The 16,741-nt window shown below is 36.9% G+C and overlaps 1 protein-coding gene and 1 long non-coding RNA gene across 7 annotated transcripts in view; one reads left to right on the top strand and one right to left on the bottom strand.

Moving 5' to 3' along the window:
• Positions 1-9,504, top strand: part of LOC114870450 (uncharacterized) — a 26,446-nt gene extending 16,942 nt beyond the window's left edge. For all 3 annotated transcript variants that reach the window (XR_003788341.3, XR_008692544.1, XR_005898684.2), the window contains one exon: positions 861-9,504. This is a non-coding gene — a long non-coding RNA (uncharacterized LOC114870450). The remainder of the gene's footprint in view (positions 1-860) is intronic.
• On the bottom strand, positions 1,471-16,741 carry LOC114846544 (uncharacterized). 4 transcript variants are annotated; one of them, XM_055502375.1, is made up of 19 exons: positions 15,589-16,741; positions 14,782-14,809; positions 13,880-14,699; positions 12,187-13,373; positions 11,888-12,110; positions 11,588-11,753; positions 11,419-11,501; positions 11,105-11,281; positions 10,680-10,781; positions 10,501-10,581; positions 10,379-10,429; positions 10,040-10,174; positions 9,814-9,948; positions 9,594-9,662; positions 9,409-9,503; positions 8,929-9,055; positions 8,720-8,837; positions 8,533-8,609; positions 1,471-1,609 (listed from the first exon to the last, which is right to left on the bottom strand). In XM_055502375.1, the coding sequence occupies exons 3-19, from the start codon at positions 14,447-14,449 to the stop codon at positions 1,472-1,474; spliced, it is 3,534 nt and encodes a 1,177-aa protein (XP_055358350.1). In that variant the 5' UTR covers positions 14,450-14,699; positions 14,782-14,809; positions 15,589-16,741; the 3' UTR covers position 1,471. The 4 variants fall into 4 exon arrangements, with proteins under 4 accessions (XP_055358350.1, XP_055358352.1, XP_055358351.1 ...); XM_055502377.1 differs by lacking the exon at positions 15,589-16,741 and having other exon boundaries at positions 13,880-14,428; positions 14,514-14,699; positions 14,782-14,803; XM_055502376.1 differs by having other exon boundaries at positions 10,379-10,426; positions 13,880-16,737.

Below are 16,741 nucleotides of genomic sequence, written 5' to 3'. Positions count from 1 at the left end.
TTAGACAGTGTAAAATAATTCCTGAGGCATGTATAGATTATGCACTCTCTTATTTAGAGGGAATGAAATGAGGTGTTATGGTGATCTAGAGTTTCCCGCTAGCCGTACCAGGCCCTTCCCTTGGTGCTTTAGAGTAGCATTAGTTTCAGGAAAGAGAAATGATCGTTGGATGCTGTCTGCTTGGTTTTCCTTTAAGGAACGTCCGCAGACAACAGCCAATCAACCATAACTAGATCAGAAGCAGGAAAATTTGTTCTTGTAAGCAGAAATTAACACTTCATTCCCCTTCGTCGGCAGAAATTCAACACTGCAGCCCTTCAAGGCTCTCCCAGGCAATAGAGGAGAGAATTCAATTATGTTGTAACACAATTACCTCATTTTCTGAAGACAAAAAGGGATACTTTTCATACAAACTGAGGTTCACTGGTGAAGATGGCCCTCAACATTCATAATTACTGTCAGAAACTAATGTCTCACTGAAGCCCTTTAAAAGGTGTTGAATCATTTATTTATTTTTAGTCTTCGTATATCTACTGTGGGGGAAAAACACCCCAACAAAACTAAAAAAATTCAAAATTCATTGAATGACACAAACTAAATTATGTTTATTATGATACAAACATTCTCACTTGCAAACAGATGGTCTTTTACTTAATGAGTCATGTGCTTGTTAAAGTACGGAAAGCAAAAGGTCAAACATTCCTAATAAGTCATGTTTGTTATTAGAACAACAATATCATCTCAAAGCAATTCAGTAGAAATACTATGCATCGGACTTCAGCAATGCATAATTTGTAAATAATCCACAACAAATTAAAAAAGATCGTCATGGGTAATTAATTTGTTTAATTTTTTTCCAGGCGCTCTCCCATCAGTGCCACATGACAACATTTGAAGTCTTCGCCAAAATGCAAGTATGATGGACACGCGTCTTAGCCAATAGAGTGGGGAGGACTTGGCTCTGTGGACCAATCAGACGCCACTTCCTTATCGCGGCCTGCGGTGGCGCTCGGTGGGCGTTTATCCGCCTCGGCCTCCGCTGCTTGGCTCAGGCAGGGAAGTGTAGAGGCAGCGAGGGCGCACGGGAGGAGGCGAGGAGCTGTGAAAACAAAACGACCCCAGGGGAATGTAAAACTTTGGGACTGAAATCACCCACAAGACGTTGCGCCGGCCTCCCCTAACATTTAACATATTAGCTGGTTTCTCATGGAAGCAGATGGATTTGTAAGGAGGCGTCGGATGACAGCGGAGAATGCAGGCAATGATCCCGGGGTAGCTGGTGCCTCTGCCGGTGCAGAAGTTCGCTGGATGCGGGGCAGGTTTTGGGGAGTTTCGAAAAGTATCGCTGGGAGTCTGACACCTCGGATCGGAATCGAGCCTGAACTACAGACGGTTGATTTGATTTGCAGTCCACAAGATGCAGACACTGATGACTCTGAACCAGACTATGAGGGGCTGCCTCAGACTGCGGTCAAGTGAGCCGTCGTTCGTTCATCCGTCGTTCAGCCAGCCGCGCTTCGGAAACGTCTTGCGCCCGTATTACGCGCTTTACAGCAGAGCACAAAACACGCTCGTCGCGACTTCCTCTTTTCATAGCGACACGTCTGGTCTGTTCAAAATATAGAAAAATACGAAACAAAATATTGCATGTATAGAAAAACTGTCGCCTAATGAAGATCTGTATACTTTTACTGTAAAATTAAGCATTTATTATTATTTAAAACTACCATGTCATACTGTGAAACTTTTATAATTAATAACTTAACTTTGGTGCATAGTTCCAGGCTCAGACCACTTTCCCCTTGTTCTACTAGAGGTGTACTATCACCCCACAAAAATGCATGTATTTTTACTGTATAGTTTTGGATTTATTAGTATTCAAAACTACCATGTCATACTGTAACTGTATAGGCCGTATAGTCAACTTTAATCGTTAATAACTTGACTTTGGTGCATAGTTCCATGCCCAGACCACTTTCCCCTTGTTCTACTAGATGTGTACTATCACCACACAAAGATTCATGTATTTTTACTGTATAGTTTATGATTTATTAGTATTCAAAACTACCATGTCATACTGTAATACAGTCAACTTTGATCATTAATAACTTGACTTTGGTGCATAGTTCCAGGCTCAGACCACTTTCCTCTTGTTCTACTAGAGGTGTACTATTACCCCACAAAGATCTGTATATTTTTACTGTATAGTTTTGGATTTATTAGTATTCAAAACTACCATGTCATACTGTAATACAGTAAACCTTGATAATCAATAACTTGACTTTGGTGCATAGTTCCAGGCCCAGACCACTTTCCCCTTGTTCTACTAGATGTGTACTATCACCCCACAAAGATTAGTGTATTTTTACTGTATAGTTTTGGATTTATTAGTACTTGAAAGTACCATGTCATACTGTAATACAGTCAACTTTGATCATTAATAACTTGACCTTGGTGCATAGTTCCAGGCTCAGACCACTTTCCCCTTGTTCTACTAGATGTGTACTATCACCCCACAAAAATGCATGTATTTTTACTGTATAGTTTTGGATTTATTAGTATTCAAAACTACCATGTCATACTGTAATACAGTCAACTTTAATCATTAATAACTTGACTTTGGTGCATAGTTCCAGGCTCAGACCACTTTCCTCTTGTTCTACTAGAGGTGTACTATTACCCCACAAAGATCTGTATATTTTTACTGTATAGTTTTGGATTTATTAGTACTCAAAACTAGCAGTTCATACTGTAACTGTATAGGCCGTATAGTCAACTTTAATGATCAATAACTTTAATTTGGTGCATAGTTCCAGGCTCAGACCACTTTCCTCTTGTTCTACTAGAGGTGTACTATTACCCCACAAAGATCTGTATATTTTTACTGTATAGTTTTGGATTTATTAGTACTCAAAACTAGCAGTTCATACTGTAACTGTATAGGCCGTATAGTCAACTTTAATGATCAATAACTTTAATTTGGTGCATAGTTCCAGGCTCAGACCACTTTCCCCTTGTTCTACTAGAGGTGTACTATCACCACACAAAAATGCATGTATTTTTACTGTATAGTTTTGGATTTATTAGTATTCAAAACTACCATGTCATACTGTAACTGTATGGGCCGTATAGTCAACTTTAATCATTAATAACTTGACTTTGGTGCATAGTTCCAGGCTCAGACCACTTTCCCCTTGTTCTACTAGATGTGTACTATCACCACACAAAGATTCATGTATTTTTACTGTATAGTTTTGGATTTATTAGTATTCAAAACTACAATGTCATACTGTAATAAAGTCAACTTTAATCATTAATAACTTGACTTTGGTGCATAGTTCCAGGCTCAGACCACTTTCCCCTTGTTCTACTAGATGTGTACTATCACCACACAAAGATTCGTGTATTTTTACTGTATAGTTTTGGATTTATTAGTACTCAAAACTAGCAGTTCATACTGTAACTGTATAGGCCGTATAGTCAACTTTAATGATCAATAACTTTAATTTGGTGCATAGTTCCAGGCTCAGACCACTTTCCCCTTGTTCTACTAGAGGTGTACTATTACCCCACAAAGATTAGTGTATTTTTACTGTATAGTTTATGATTTATTAGTATTCAAAACTACAATGTCATACTGTAATAAAGTCAACTTTAATCATTAATAACTTGACTTTGGTGCACAGTTCCAGGCTCAGACCACTTTCCCCTTGTTCTACTAGATGTGTACTATCACCACACAAAGATTCATGTATTTTTACTGTATAGTTTTGGATTTATTAGTATTCAAAACTACCATGTCATACTGTAATACAGTCAACTTTGATCATTAATAACTTGACTTTGGTGCATAGTTCCAGGCTCAGACCACTTTCCCCTTGTTCTACTAGATGTGTACTATCACCACACAAAGATTCATGTATTTTTACTGTATAGTTTATGATTTATTAGTATTCAAAACTACCATGTCATACTGTAATACAGTCAACTTTGATCATTAATAACTTGACTTTGGTGCATAGTTCCAGGCTCAGACCACTTTCCCTTTGTTCTACTAGATGTGTACTATCACCACACAAAGATTCATGTATTTTTACTGTATAGTTTATGATTTATTAGTACTTGAAAGTACCATGTCATACTGTAATAAAGTCAACTTTAATCATTAATAACTTGACTTTGGTGCATAGTTCCAGGCTCAGACCACTTTCCCCTTGTTCTACTAGATGTGTACTATCACCCCACAAAAATGCATGTATTTTTACTGTATAGTTTTGGATTTATTAGTATTCAAAACTACCATGTCATACTGTAATACAGTCAACTTTAATCATTAATAACTTGACTTTGGTGCATAGTTCCAGGCTCAGACCACTTTCCTCTTGTTCTACTAGAGGTGTACTATTACCCCACAAAGATCTGTATATTTTTACTGTATAGTTTTGGATTTATTAGTATTCAAAACTACCATGTCATACTGTAACTGTATGGGCCGTATAGTCAACTTTAATCATTAATAACTTGACTTTGGTGCATAGTTCCAGGCTCAGACCACTTTCCCCTTGTTCTACTAGATGTGTACTATCACCACACAAAGATTCATGTATTTTTACTGTATAGTTTATGATTTATTAGTACTTGAAAGTACCATGTCATACTGTAATACAGTCAACTTTGATAATCAATAACTTGACTTTGGTGCATAGTTCCAGGCTCAGACCACTTTCCCTTTGTTCTACTAGATGTGTACTATCACCACACAAAGATTCGTGTATTTTTACTGTATAGTTTTGGATTTATTAGTACTTGAAAGTACCATGTCATACTGTAATAAAGTCAACTTTAATCATTAATAACTTGACTTTGGTGCATAGTTCCAGGCCCAGACCACTTTCCCTTTGTTCTACTAGATGTGTACTATCACCCCACAAAAATGCATGTATTTTTACTGTATAGTTTTGGATTTATTAGTATTCAAAACTAGCAGTTCATACTGTAACTGTATAGGCCGTATAGTCAACTTTAATCGTTAATAACTTGACTTTGGTGCATAGTTCCAGGCTCAGACCACTTTCCTCTTGTTCTACTAGAGGTGTACTATTACCCCACAAAGATCTGTATATTTTTACTGTATAGTTTTGGATTTATTAGTACTCAAAACTAGCAGTTCATACTGTAACTGTATAGGCCGTATAGTCAACTTTAATGATCAATAACTTTAATTTGGTGCATAGTTCCAGGCTCAGACCACTTTCCCCTTGTTCTACTAGATGTGTACTATCACCACACAAAGATTCGTGTATTTTTACTGTATAGTTTTGGATTTATTAGTATTCAAAACTACCATGTCATACTGTAACTGTATGGGCCGTATAGTCAACTTTAATCATTAATAACTTGACTTTGGTGCATAGTTCCAGGCTCAGACCACTTTCCCCTTGTTCTACTAGATGTGTACTATCACCCCACAAAAATGCATGTATTTTTACTGTATAGTTTTGGATTTATTAGTATTCAAAACTACCATGTCATACTGTAATACAGTCAACTTTAATCATTAATAACTTGACTTTGGTGCATAGTTCCAGGCTCAGACCACTTTCCTCTTGTTCTACTAGAGGTGTACTATTACCCCACAAAGATCTGTATATTTTTACTGTATAGTTTTGGATTTATTAGTACTCAAAACTAGCAGTTCATACTGTAACTGTATAGGCCGTATAGTCAACTTTAATGATCAATAACTTTAATTTGGTGCATAGTTCCAGGCTCAGACCACTTTCCCCTTGTTCTACTAGAGGTGTACTATTACCCCACAAAGATTCGTGTATTTTTACTGTATAGTTTATGATTTATTAGTATTCAAAACTACAATGTCATACTGTAATAAAGTCAACTTTAATCATTAATAACTTGACTTTGGTGCACAGTTCCAGGCTCAGACCACTTTCCCCTTGTTCTACTAGATGTGTACTATCACCCCACAAAAATGCATGTATTTTTACTGTATAGTTTTGGATTTATTAGTATTCAAAACTACAATGTCATACTGTAATAAAGTCAACTTTAATCATTAATAACTTGACTTTGGTGCATAGTTCCAGGCTCAGACCACTTTCCCCTTGTTCTACTAGATGTGTACTATCACCACACAAAGATTCGTGTATTTTTACTGTATAGTTTTGGATTTATTAGTATTCAAAACTACCATGTCATACTGTAACTGTATGGGCCGTATAGTCAACTTTAATCATTAATAACTTGACTTTGGTGCATAGTTCCAGGCTCAGACCACTTTCCCCTTGTTCTACTAGATGTGTACTATCACCCCACAAAAATGCATGTATTTTTACTGTATAGTTTTGGATTTATTAGTATTCAAAACTACCATGTCATACTGTAATACAGTCAACTTTAATCATTAATAACTTGACTTTGGTGCATAGTTCCAGGCTCAGACCACTTTCCTCTTGTTCTACTAGAGGTGTACTATTACCCCACAAAGATCTGTATATTTTTACTGTATAGTTTTGGATTTATTAGTACTCAAAACTAGCAGTTCATACTGTAACTGTATAGGCCGTATAGTCAACTTTAATGATCAATAACTTTAATTTGGTGCATAGTTCCAGGCTCAGACCACTTTCCCCTTGTTCTACTAGAGGTGTACTATTACCCCACAAAGATTCGTGTATTTTTACTGTATAGTTTATGATTTATTAGTATTCAAAACTACAATGTCATACTGTAATAAAGTCAACTTTAATCATTAATAACTTGACTTTGGTGCACAGTTCCAGGCTCAGACCACTTTCCCCTTGTTCTACTAGATGTGTACTATCACCCCACAAAAATGCATGTATTTTTACTGTATAGTTTTGGATTTATTAGTATTCAAAACTACAATGTCATACTGTAATAAAGTCAACTTTAATCATTAATAACTTGACTTTGGTGCATAGTTCCAGGCTCAGACCACTTTCCTCTTGTTCTACTAGAGGTGTACTATTACCCCACAAAGATCTGTATATTTTTACTGTATAGTTTTGGATTTATTAGTATTCAAAACTACCATGTCATACTGTAACTGTATGGGCCGTATAGTCAACTTTAATCATTAATAACTTTAATTTGGTGCATAGTTCCAGGCTCAGACCACTTTCCCCTTGTTCTACTAGATGTGTACTATCACCCCACAAAAATGCATGTATTTTTACTGTATAGTTTATGATTTATTAGTATTCAAAACTACCATGTCATACTGTAATACAGTCAACTTTAATCATTAATAACTTGACTTTGGTGCATAGTTCCAGGCTCAGACCACTTTCCTCTTGTTCTACTAGAGGTGTACTATCACCACACAAAGATTCATGTATTTTTACTGTATAGTTTTGGATTTATTAGTATTCAAAACTAGCAGTTCATACTGTAACTGTATAGGCCGTATAGTCAACTTTAATGATCAATAACTTTAATTTGGTGCATAGTTCCAGGCTCAGACCACTTTCCCCTTGTTCTACTAGATGTGTACTATCACCACACAAAGATTCATGTATTTTTACTGTATAGTTTATGATTTATTAGTACTTGAAAGTACCATGTCATACTGTAATACAGTAAACTTTGATCATTAATAACTTGACTTTGGTGCATAGTTCCAGGCCCAGACCACTTTCCCCTTGTTCTACTAGATGTGTACTATCACCACACAAAGATTCGTGTATTTTTACTGTATAGTTTTGGATTTATTAGTACTTGAAAGTACCATGTCATACTGTAATACAGTCAACTTTGATAATCAATAACTTGACTTTGGTGCATAGTTCCAGGCTCAGACCACTTTCCTCTTGTTCTACTAGACGTGTCATGTTTTTATATAAAGAACAGTAAGTAAGGCTAGGCAGGAATATAGACATTCAACCCCTTTATTAACATCTGTTGGACTCAAAAGGGAAAGTGTGACATTTTTCTCCAGCAACAACAAAAGTTATTGATCATGTTCAGTGTCACACACACACACACACACACACACACACACACACACACACACACACACACACACACACACACACACACACACACACACATACACAAGTCAAGGGAACACAGTCAAAAGCTGAACATTTGTGTGGAACACAAATACAACTTTATGTAAAAATGAGAAATGCGGTGAGACAGGTAGAATAATTCCTGTTACTTTTTCATGGCTAATGAATTATTTACAAAGACAGCAATTCCAGTCTTCACTTGCTGCCTTTTTAAGGGTGTCTTTATCTAAGTTTAGGCACTGTGCGTGATACCACCGGCAACAGCCATCACACTGTATCTGTAAAAGGGTACATGAATGACCATTGTATAGCATTAAAATGAAATCGTTTTTTGTTCTCATCAAACGCATTACTATTTCTATGTTTGTTTTATCAGTTATTGCCCCCTCTGTTCCAATTCTTGCACATTGTAATATTTAAACATTACAGAAAACATAATCATAACAAGCCTCCGTTGCTGAAAACAAAAACAGTACTTTACCCAGTCTGTAAAGGCTGGTCCTGATCCTGGTGGCTTTGTGGTTGAGCACATAGCACAGTTACTGTCTGTGTTGAACACTAAAATGTTAAAACAAATTGTATATATTAAGATATTCATTAATAGATTTAATGCAATATTGTATTTTTACAATACAGACTGATAACAATACAAAGGCAATGTTACACACCAGAAGCGTGTAATATTTCACACGCTATGTTTGTGCGTTCTTGTGCCATTTGTTTTCTTGTCGTTTTGAAGTCCATTCTTGGCATATTTGGGAAGGCCTCCATCACTAACCTGGCCATCTAAATAACATAATTTAGACACAAGTTTTAATTTTTATGAGTGACACTACTTGTAGGAAATCATGCATTGACTAAACCATTTTTTGCTTACCATAATCACAATGACCCCACAGCTACTGCTATCTTTCTGAACTGGGTGATGCATAATGGCCCCCTTCCATTTTTTATCCACCCAGTCAGTTTTGCTGTGGCAGGCCCGTCTCATGTTGAAATAGTCACTGCAATAGTAGCAATTTTTAAATATTATTATTATTATTATTAGCAGTAGTGGTAGTGGTAGTAGTAGTAGTAGTAGTAGTAGTAGTAGGGGAGTAATTACTTTAATGCTGTCAAAATCTATAACACACTTTACACATATCAGAAAACATTATATCTATATGTAACAAAACCAAATGAATCCATGAATGAAGACAACCCATAGAAGTGCACAAGAAGCTATTGAATGAATTGGTCTTAATTTACCTACACTAGTTATGTTGAAACGTTTGGCAAAAATCTGAATGTTTTTACTGATTGTAAGTCAATGACCTACAGACAATTCCTTTATGACTCTTATCTCTAGATTATGTACCGCAGTCTTTTCGCTGCTTGCTCCGACTCTACCAGTTCTTTGGCACTTTTTGCAGGATCCACAAGATAGACCTTACTTCGGTCTGAATCAACGTACTATTGTAAAACATAGAAAATGTAATTATTAATACATTATATTTTTTAAGCAATAAACGTAATGAAAGGTATTTATACATTAATACTCACCAAAAACTTCCAATGAACATTTTGTATGTTTACAAATGAAACAATGGCTCTGTATTTGCCAAAGTCAATCTGCAATATAAAAATCATTAACAGATATGAACAAAACATGTATATTTAAAGTAAGGGTTCGATGTGCTTCAGTCATATGTGGGCTTGGATATGTTCTGGCCTGTCATTAAATACTGTAAAGCACTTAATGAACTTAAAAAGCAGCACTTACCCTTGACAGGCTGTGCCTTCTTACTGCTTCTCTCCCCTCAAAAAGGATCACACTGGCAGTGTAATGGTTGAGAATGTACATGGTACTTCCCAAATTAAGTCTCGCTGCGGTGTGGTGAAGATAGCACTCAATGATCTAAGAGATGTAAAAATATCAATATAGATAGGACATTTATGGATGATCGCATTGTATTATACAGTTCCGCTTTCACTGTAACACATCGTACCTCTCCTGTAAGCCACTGATGAGGGCGAAGTGATCTCAGTTCACTGTGGTGAATAACAAAGCTTTGGCCCCTAATTTGAGAAGGAACCACAGATACCACCACTTCTGTGTCCTCTTTTTGCCACAATGTTGATAGCTGGACAACATACATTAAAAAGTGTTTGTGTTAAAACATTTTAACAAGTTTAAAGGTTTTATACAGTTACATTTTTGGATGCAATTAATTTTTGTATAATGATTTATCCTCATCTCTGATTTATCATCATCATAATATGATGGATAGTTAAATAAGCACTGAGACACAGAAAATAATTGTGAAGAAGAGAAGAATCAATCTCACCTGAGATGCAGCATCTTGCAAGGTGGTTGCCAGAGATGTCTCTGCATGCTGCTTTACCAAATGAAATGTCTACATTAGTGCATCACAGCTTTTTACATTAACAATATGCTAAAACGATTTACCTGTCCATTACTGTCATCTTGATGGGCCTCTTCTCCTGTTTCCTTGGTGGGTGTCTGAGTCTGTATCTTTTTCTCAGAGGTCTGAGTGAAAATAATGCATGTGAAGAAACAAATATGTAAATGCATGTGTATGATCTGGACATGTGACTAAAAATGTAATAATCCACACAGATAATTACCTTCATCTTTTGCATTACAAAGGGTTTGACTAAAGGGCTCACATAGACACCTCGCTTCCTCTGTCTCCTTTGTTTCCATTTCTCCTCATCTACATGATATCTCTATGACATAAAACCAAATGATATTAAAATTCCGTCTTATGTTATGGCATAGAGCCTAGAATCAAACCTACATGGAAAATGTATTAGCAAGATGTTGGACAGTTACTTATTGAAAAACATATTACTTGAATTTTATATCTACTAACAGCAAATACTGCAGTGAAATGCAAGTTTGTAAATTATGAATCTTTTATCAATGATAATTACAGTATACACTATCCCATTTTGAAAATGACATTTTAATTTAAGTATTCCAACAACTCTAAAAAAACTAATTTTAGTTACTGAATATACTGAAGTATATACTTCCAAGCTTTTTGTACCCTTTGCTTGCCCTTCAATGAATCTCTGAACTCTCTCAAAAGACCATTCAGGGTCATCTTGTAAGTCACCACAAAGTCATCCAATCGGGTAAGCCGTCTTCTTTGAAAACGTATCCTCTTAAGGTCCCACTGACTTTTCTCCATGATGCCCTGTGTGTGGTTGTCTTGAGAGTAATTCTGGAATTGATATGATTGCAGGAAAGTTTTATTTCAACATGCTTTATATATTTATATTTCAGGGTATTATATAAGTCACAGTTTAAATTGAAAAATGCATTTTGAAGTAATATGTAATATTTTTTAAATGGCTTTACTTGGGTTGTTTTCTGAGCTGCTCTGTTGAACCTCTGTGTAAATCTTTCATAGACTGGCCCGGTTCCATGACGTCCAAGATCACCTGTTTAGACATTGCTCCTTCATTTATCTAATTTCCCTAAAAAACCAGGGAAATAGCTCTTACAGAACCCAAAAATGTAGGCTTACCCAAGAGTAGTCCAGTCCACAAGGCAGCCTGAGGCAGGAAGTACTTTGTTAAAGCAGGGATGAATGTTGGACTTAGATACATATTGGGCTCACCGTCCTTGTCTCCTTCCTCCTGCTTAATCACTCGTTCAAAATGATGTTGGAAGGATGTTATTCCCACATCATTCTACTCAGAAACATAAAAAAGGCCATTAATCACATTTACAAGTGTAATACTTTAGAGCAAGATAATTTATAATGAATTTATAATGAAGTCATATGTGCAATGTGTAAAGAAATATGGTAGCATTTTATACAGACCATAAACTCCTGCTCCACAATGGATGAGTCCTCAATGTCAGTTCTTCCTCCTTGTGTCATTATCAACTGAAGGTTTTTGAAATGTTTCTCAACTTTTTTGCCACTGTGGGAACTTGAGAACACAACAGCAGCACTGACAATGATTTCCTCAAGCTCCTCAATTGTTGTGGCCTGAGCCATAGCACCAAAAGTATGCATTGCTAGGTGGTAATGTTTTGGTGCACTGCAAAAAAAGATATTGGGGTTACCATGAGAACAAAGACTAACTATTAGCTTTACATAAAAAGCAAAACACTTACTGTTTTTTGCAAAGGTCCTTGGCATTTTTCATTACATGGCTCAGGCAGCGATGCAGTATTGGGAGTCGAATTGAATCCTCCGGGGCCTGGCCTGTCACGATATTATAGTATCTGTTCAACAACTCCTGAAGACTTACTCCACAAAAATTGTAGGACAGTGATTGCAGTAAAACTATGGAGCCATCGCAAATAAACATGACAGGCCTTGTTTTAATTTTCTGCCCATGTTGTCTTATTAGGTCTGTCACAAATGAGGCCAAGAAAAATGACACAGACGCAGTTGTGTGGTCATTTGTGACATATGTCGCTACTGGCACAGGGGACGATCCCTTTGAAGGATGTCGCACCACTAGCTCATACACGTAGAATGGTGCACTGCGACCCTTTTCTTTTTGAATAATGCTCCCAGTGGCATCCAAGTAAACAATATCATCCCTACACCGCTGATAAAAGAGGCTCAGCATCTTCTTGGACCACAGCATTACTCCTTTTGGATGCATTTGTATTTTTTGTATTATGGCATCCTGGGATCCCTGCTCTTCTTCATGCATTTTTTGCAAGCTTAATAAATCATTAGTATGACTCCTTTTTTTTCTTTTGTTGTCCCAGGACAAAGTTTTCAGTGTGCCTGGAGTTGGAACCTGGTCCCTACAACCTGAATCTACCACACTCTCCGGCAGCTTCCCTAAATTGTCTAGGTACAGGCTACGTGGTAGTTTCGTGGTTAGGACATCTGCCGTTGTAGGTCTGTCATTTGCACGCACAGGCCGTCTTTTTAAGACATTGCAACTGTGCCACACTTTGTCTCCCTTGAAAGTCACAGTAGCCTTAAGAGACAGCTCGTTATTAACTTCTACAAATACTTCAACGGGACATTCTTCAAATCGACAATACCCGGCACAAGAAAACAGAGGGCCAGTTCTTATAGACCCAGCTGCTTTCACAGTATGTCGTTTGAATGCAAAACTGCAAAACGGGTGTACACTGCGAATCCCTTGCGCAATGACATTGGTCCAGTCCAGTGTTTTGAAACGACATTTGTGTTGTTTACTTCTTAAATGATTCCAGTCAGCCTCAGGAATAAAAAAAAAACAAGGTCTTTTTGGTACTGGATGACTGAAATATTTATCTTGATCTTCATTGTCATTTAAGGATGATGGTGATGTTGAAGTACCAACTATTATGTTCTGTAAATGCAAAAACAAACAAAGACAAAATAAAGAGCACAATATTAGATTACTGAAAAATAAATTTCGTCAGCATTGTTTTGTACATCTATATTTTCACTATCTTTCTATATTATTCCACAAAGTAACGTTTACCGATGAGTTCAGCAGTAGACATCTGTAACGGTATGAATCCAAATACTGTAATTAACTCATTTAATTATACATTTATTGCAATATAAGAAATAGTTAAGATTTATCTTTTACCCATAAACTGCAGCATGAGTGGTTAGAGACCTTTGCGTATTCCATATAAGTGAACCATAAACTGGCAAATGACATCTTACCATCATAACAGTATGCACTTGTGTTTTCACATTACCTAACTTTGTATGGTTAAATTTTGATTTTTGTACTCATTAAATGCCTTCATTCAATGATGATGGAAATATTTAAATGGAGATAAAAGTAGGAAGCCAGTTTGCACTCAGTTTAAGTATCAATCCATGATGAAACGACAAACTCACAGTGTTGTGATGACTGCAATTGATGCCAGCATCAGCTTCAGCTTCAGCTTCGCTCCCTCCATCAGATTGTCTGTTACTGGTGCTGCCAGCATCAGCTTCAGCTTCAGCTTCGCTCCCTCCATCAGATTGTCTGTTACTGGTGCTGCCAGCATCAGCTTCAGCTTCAGCTTCGCTCCCTCCATCAGATTGTCTGTTACTGGTGCTGCCAGCATCAGCTTCAGCTTCAGCTTCGCTCCCTCCATCAGATTGTCTGTTACTGGTGCTGCCAGCATCAGCTTCAGCTTCAGCTTCGCTCCCTCCATCAGATTGTCTGTTACTGGTGCTGCCAGCATCAGCTTCAGCTTCAGCTTCGCTCCCTCCATCAGATTGTCTGTTACTGGTGCTGCCAGCATCAGCTTCAGCTTCAGCTTCGCTCCCTCCATCAGATTGTCTGTTACTGGTGCTGCCAGCATCAGCTTCAGCTTCAGCTTCGCTCCCTCCATCAGATTGTACGTTACTGGTGCTGCCTGCTTCTTGTTCTGCAACTCTAGAAGCACTCGCTATCTTGTGCTGCAGGGCCAAAGCATGCATTTAAATATTCTGCAGGAATATATAAAACATGTCACCGCTACTATGAAAAATTTAAAATAATTACCTTTCTGTGACGAAAATAGGCTCGTTTAAGCCTTGTTTTGTGGAGTTTTATACTGGCAATTCCCAAATGTTGACACACCTCACCCCAGAATGTGTCATGCTGTTCTTTGCTTTGAAGGGTTTTTGATCCTTGAAGCTCGTCAACTGCTGACAGTATATTGTCTCTGGTAAGAATTGTTTTTCTATCCTATCAGGAAATAATGTGTTATTTGTGTGGTCAGCTAAATTTTTTTCATGAATTAAAACAATGAAACAATAATAAAACATACCTTTCCGAAGGCAGAGAAAACATAAATCCTAAAGAGAACACAAACATATCCAAAGCTGTTTTCATTTCATTGGAAACCTGTTGTTAAATAATTGTTTAAACAATTACTACTTAAAAAAAGATTTGAAGACAAAAATGTGGTCTGTGCTTACGATAGTTTATGCAATCTTATCTTCAAAAGACTTAAATTAATAACAATTTATAGTCTAAAACGCAACGACCCAATTAGAAGATAGATTGTCGACTTTAAATAACTTATAGATACGTTATTACCATAAAAGCGCAAAATAATAAAATTTCCCTTTGTTGCGTGACACGACAACTCTAAGGACAACATTAGCATGTAGTAACTGTGGTAATGTACTTGAGGAACCTTTGGTAAACGCACTATCAAATTATTAGTTACTAATTACTAAACACACCCAAAACATACCGAAAAATTCTATACATACCCTTCTCGTGAAGTCATTTGTTTTTGGGAAGCTTGTCATATGCAAAACTTAAGATAGACGTCATTTACTCTAAATAGCAGGCCGCTAACTCCTACCTATTAGAGCGCAATGATTTGTTTTTTCACAGCGCAACGACACACATGAACACGTATCATTGCGCTCTAGAATTAGGGCTTAGAATTAGGTTGTTAAACTAGAAAGGATAACGCAGAATACAACAGATTACACTGAGGTAGCAAATTCTGCATATTCAAGGAGACATGACGCTGTCACGAGGCAAATATCATATAGCAATCTCGCATTATGTGCACATGGCTAATTTGCATATAACTCAGCGCGTGCAGTTTTGGCCTCACCGTCAAACGGATCCATGAAGCTGTTCCATCCTTCAAGTTTGCGCAGTTGCACTATCGGACTTGCTCCTCTTGTATCCTCTGGTTTCCAAAGCACGTCGGACTAATTTCCAAGATATGTTTGTAGTGCGGTACTTGTAGTGCGGTACCACTGTAAGGGCCATATTACAACATGACAAAGTACTTTTAGGTACCACTAATAAATCCCAAACTATACAGTAAAAATACACTAATCTTTGTGGGGTGATAGTACACATCTAGTAGAACAAGGGGAAAGTGGTCTGGGCCTGGAACTATGCACCAAAGTCAAGTTATTAATGATTAAAGTTGACTGTATTACAGTAAGACATGGTAGTTTTGAATACTAATAAATCCAAAACTATACAGTAAAAATACATGCATTTTTGTGGGGTGATAGTACACATCTAGTAGAACAAGGGGAAAGTGGTCTGAGCCTGGAACTATGCACCAAAGTCAAGTTATTAATGATCAAAGTTGACTGTATTACAGTATGACATGGTAGTTTTGAATACTAATAAATCATAAACTATACAGTAAAAATACATGAATCTTTGTGGGGTAATAGTACACCTCTAGTAGAACAAGAGGAAAGTGGTCTGAGCCTGGAACTATGCACCAAAGTCAAGTTATTAATGATTAAAGTTGACTGTATTACAGTATGACATGGTAGTTTTGAATACTAATAAATCCAAAACTATACAGTAAAAATACATGCATTTTTGTGGGGTGATAGTACACATCTAGTAGAACAAGGGGAAAGTGGTCTGAGCCTGGAACTATGCACCAAAGTCAAGTTATTAATGATTAAAGTTGACTATACGGCCCATACAGTTACAGTATGACATGGTAGTTTTGAATACTAATAAATCCAAAACTATACAGTAAAAATACACGAATCTTTGTGTGGTGATAGTACACATCTAGTAGAACAAGGGGAAAGTGGTCTGAGCCTGGAACTATGCACCAAAGTCAAGTTATTAATGATTAAAGTTGACTATACGGCCCATACAGTTACAGTATGACATGGTAGTTTTGAATACTAATAAATCCAAAACTATACAGTAAAAATACATGCATTTTTGTGGGGTGATAGTACACCTCTAGTAGAACAAGGGGAAAGTGGTCTGAGCCTGGA

This window comes from Betta splendens, chromosome 15 (assembly GCF_900634795.4).
Source record: "Betta splendens chromosome 15, fBetSpl5.4, whole genome shotgun sequence".
NCBI lineage: Eukaryota > Metazoa > Chordata > Actinopteri > Anabantiformes > Osphronemidae > Betta > Betta splendens.
The sequence above is the reverse complement of the archived record's forward strand: the minus strand, read 5'-3'. Positions and strand labels throughout refer to the sequence as shown.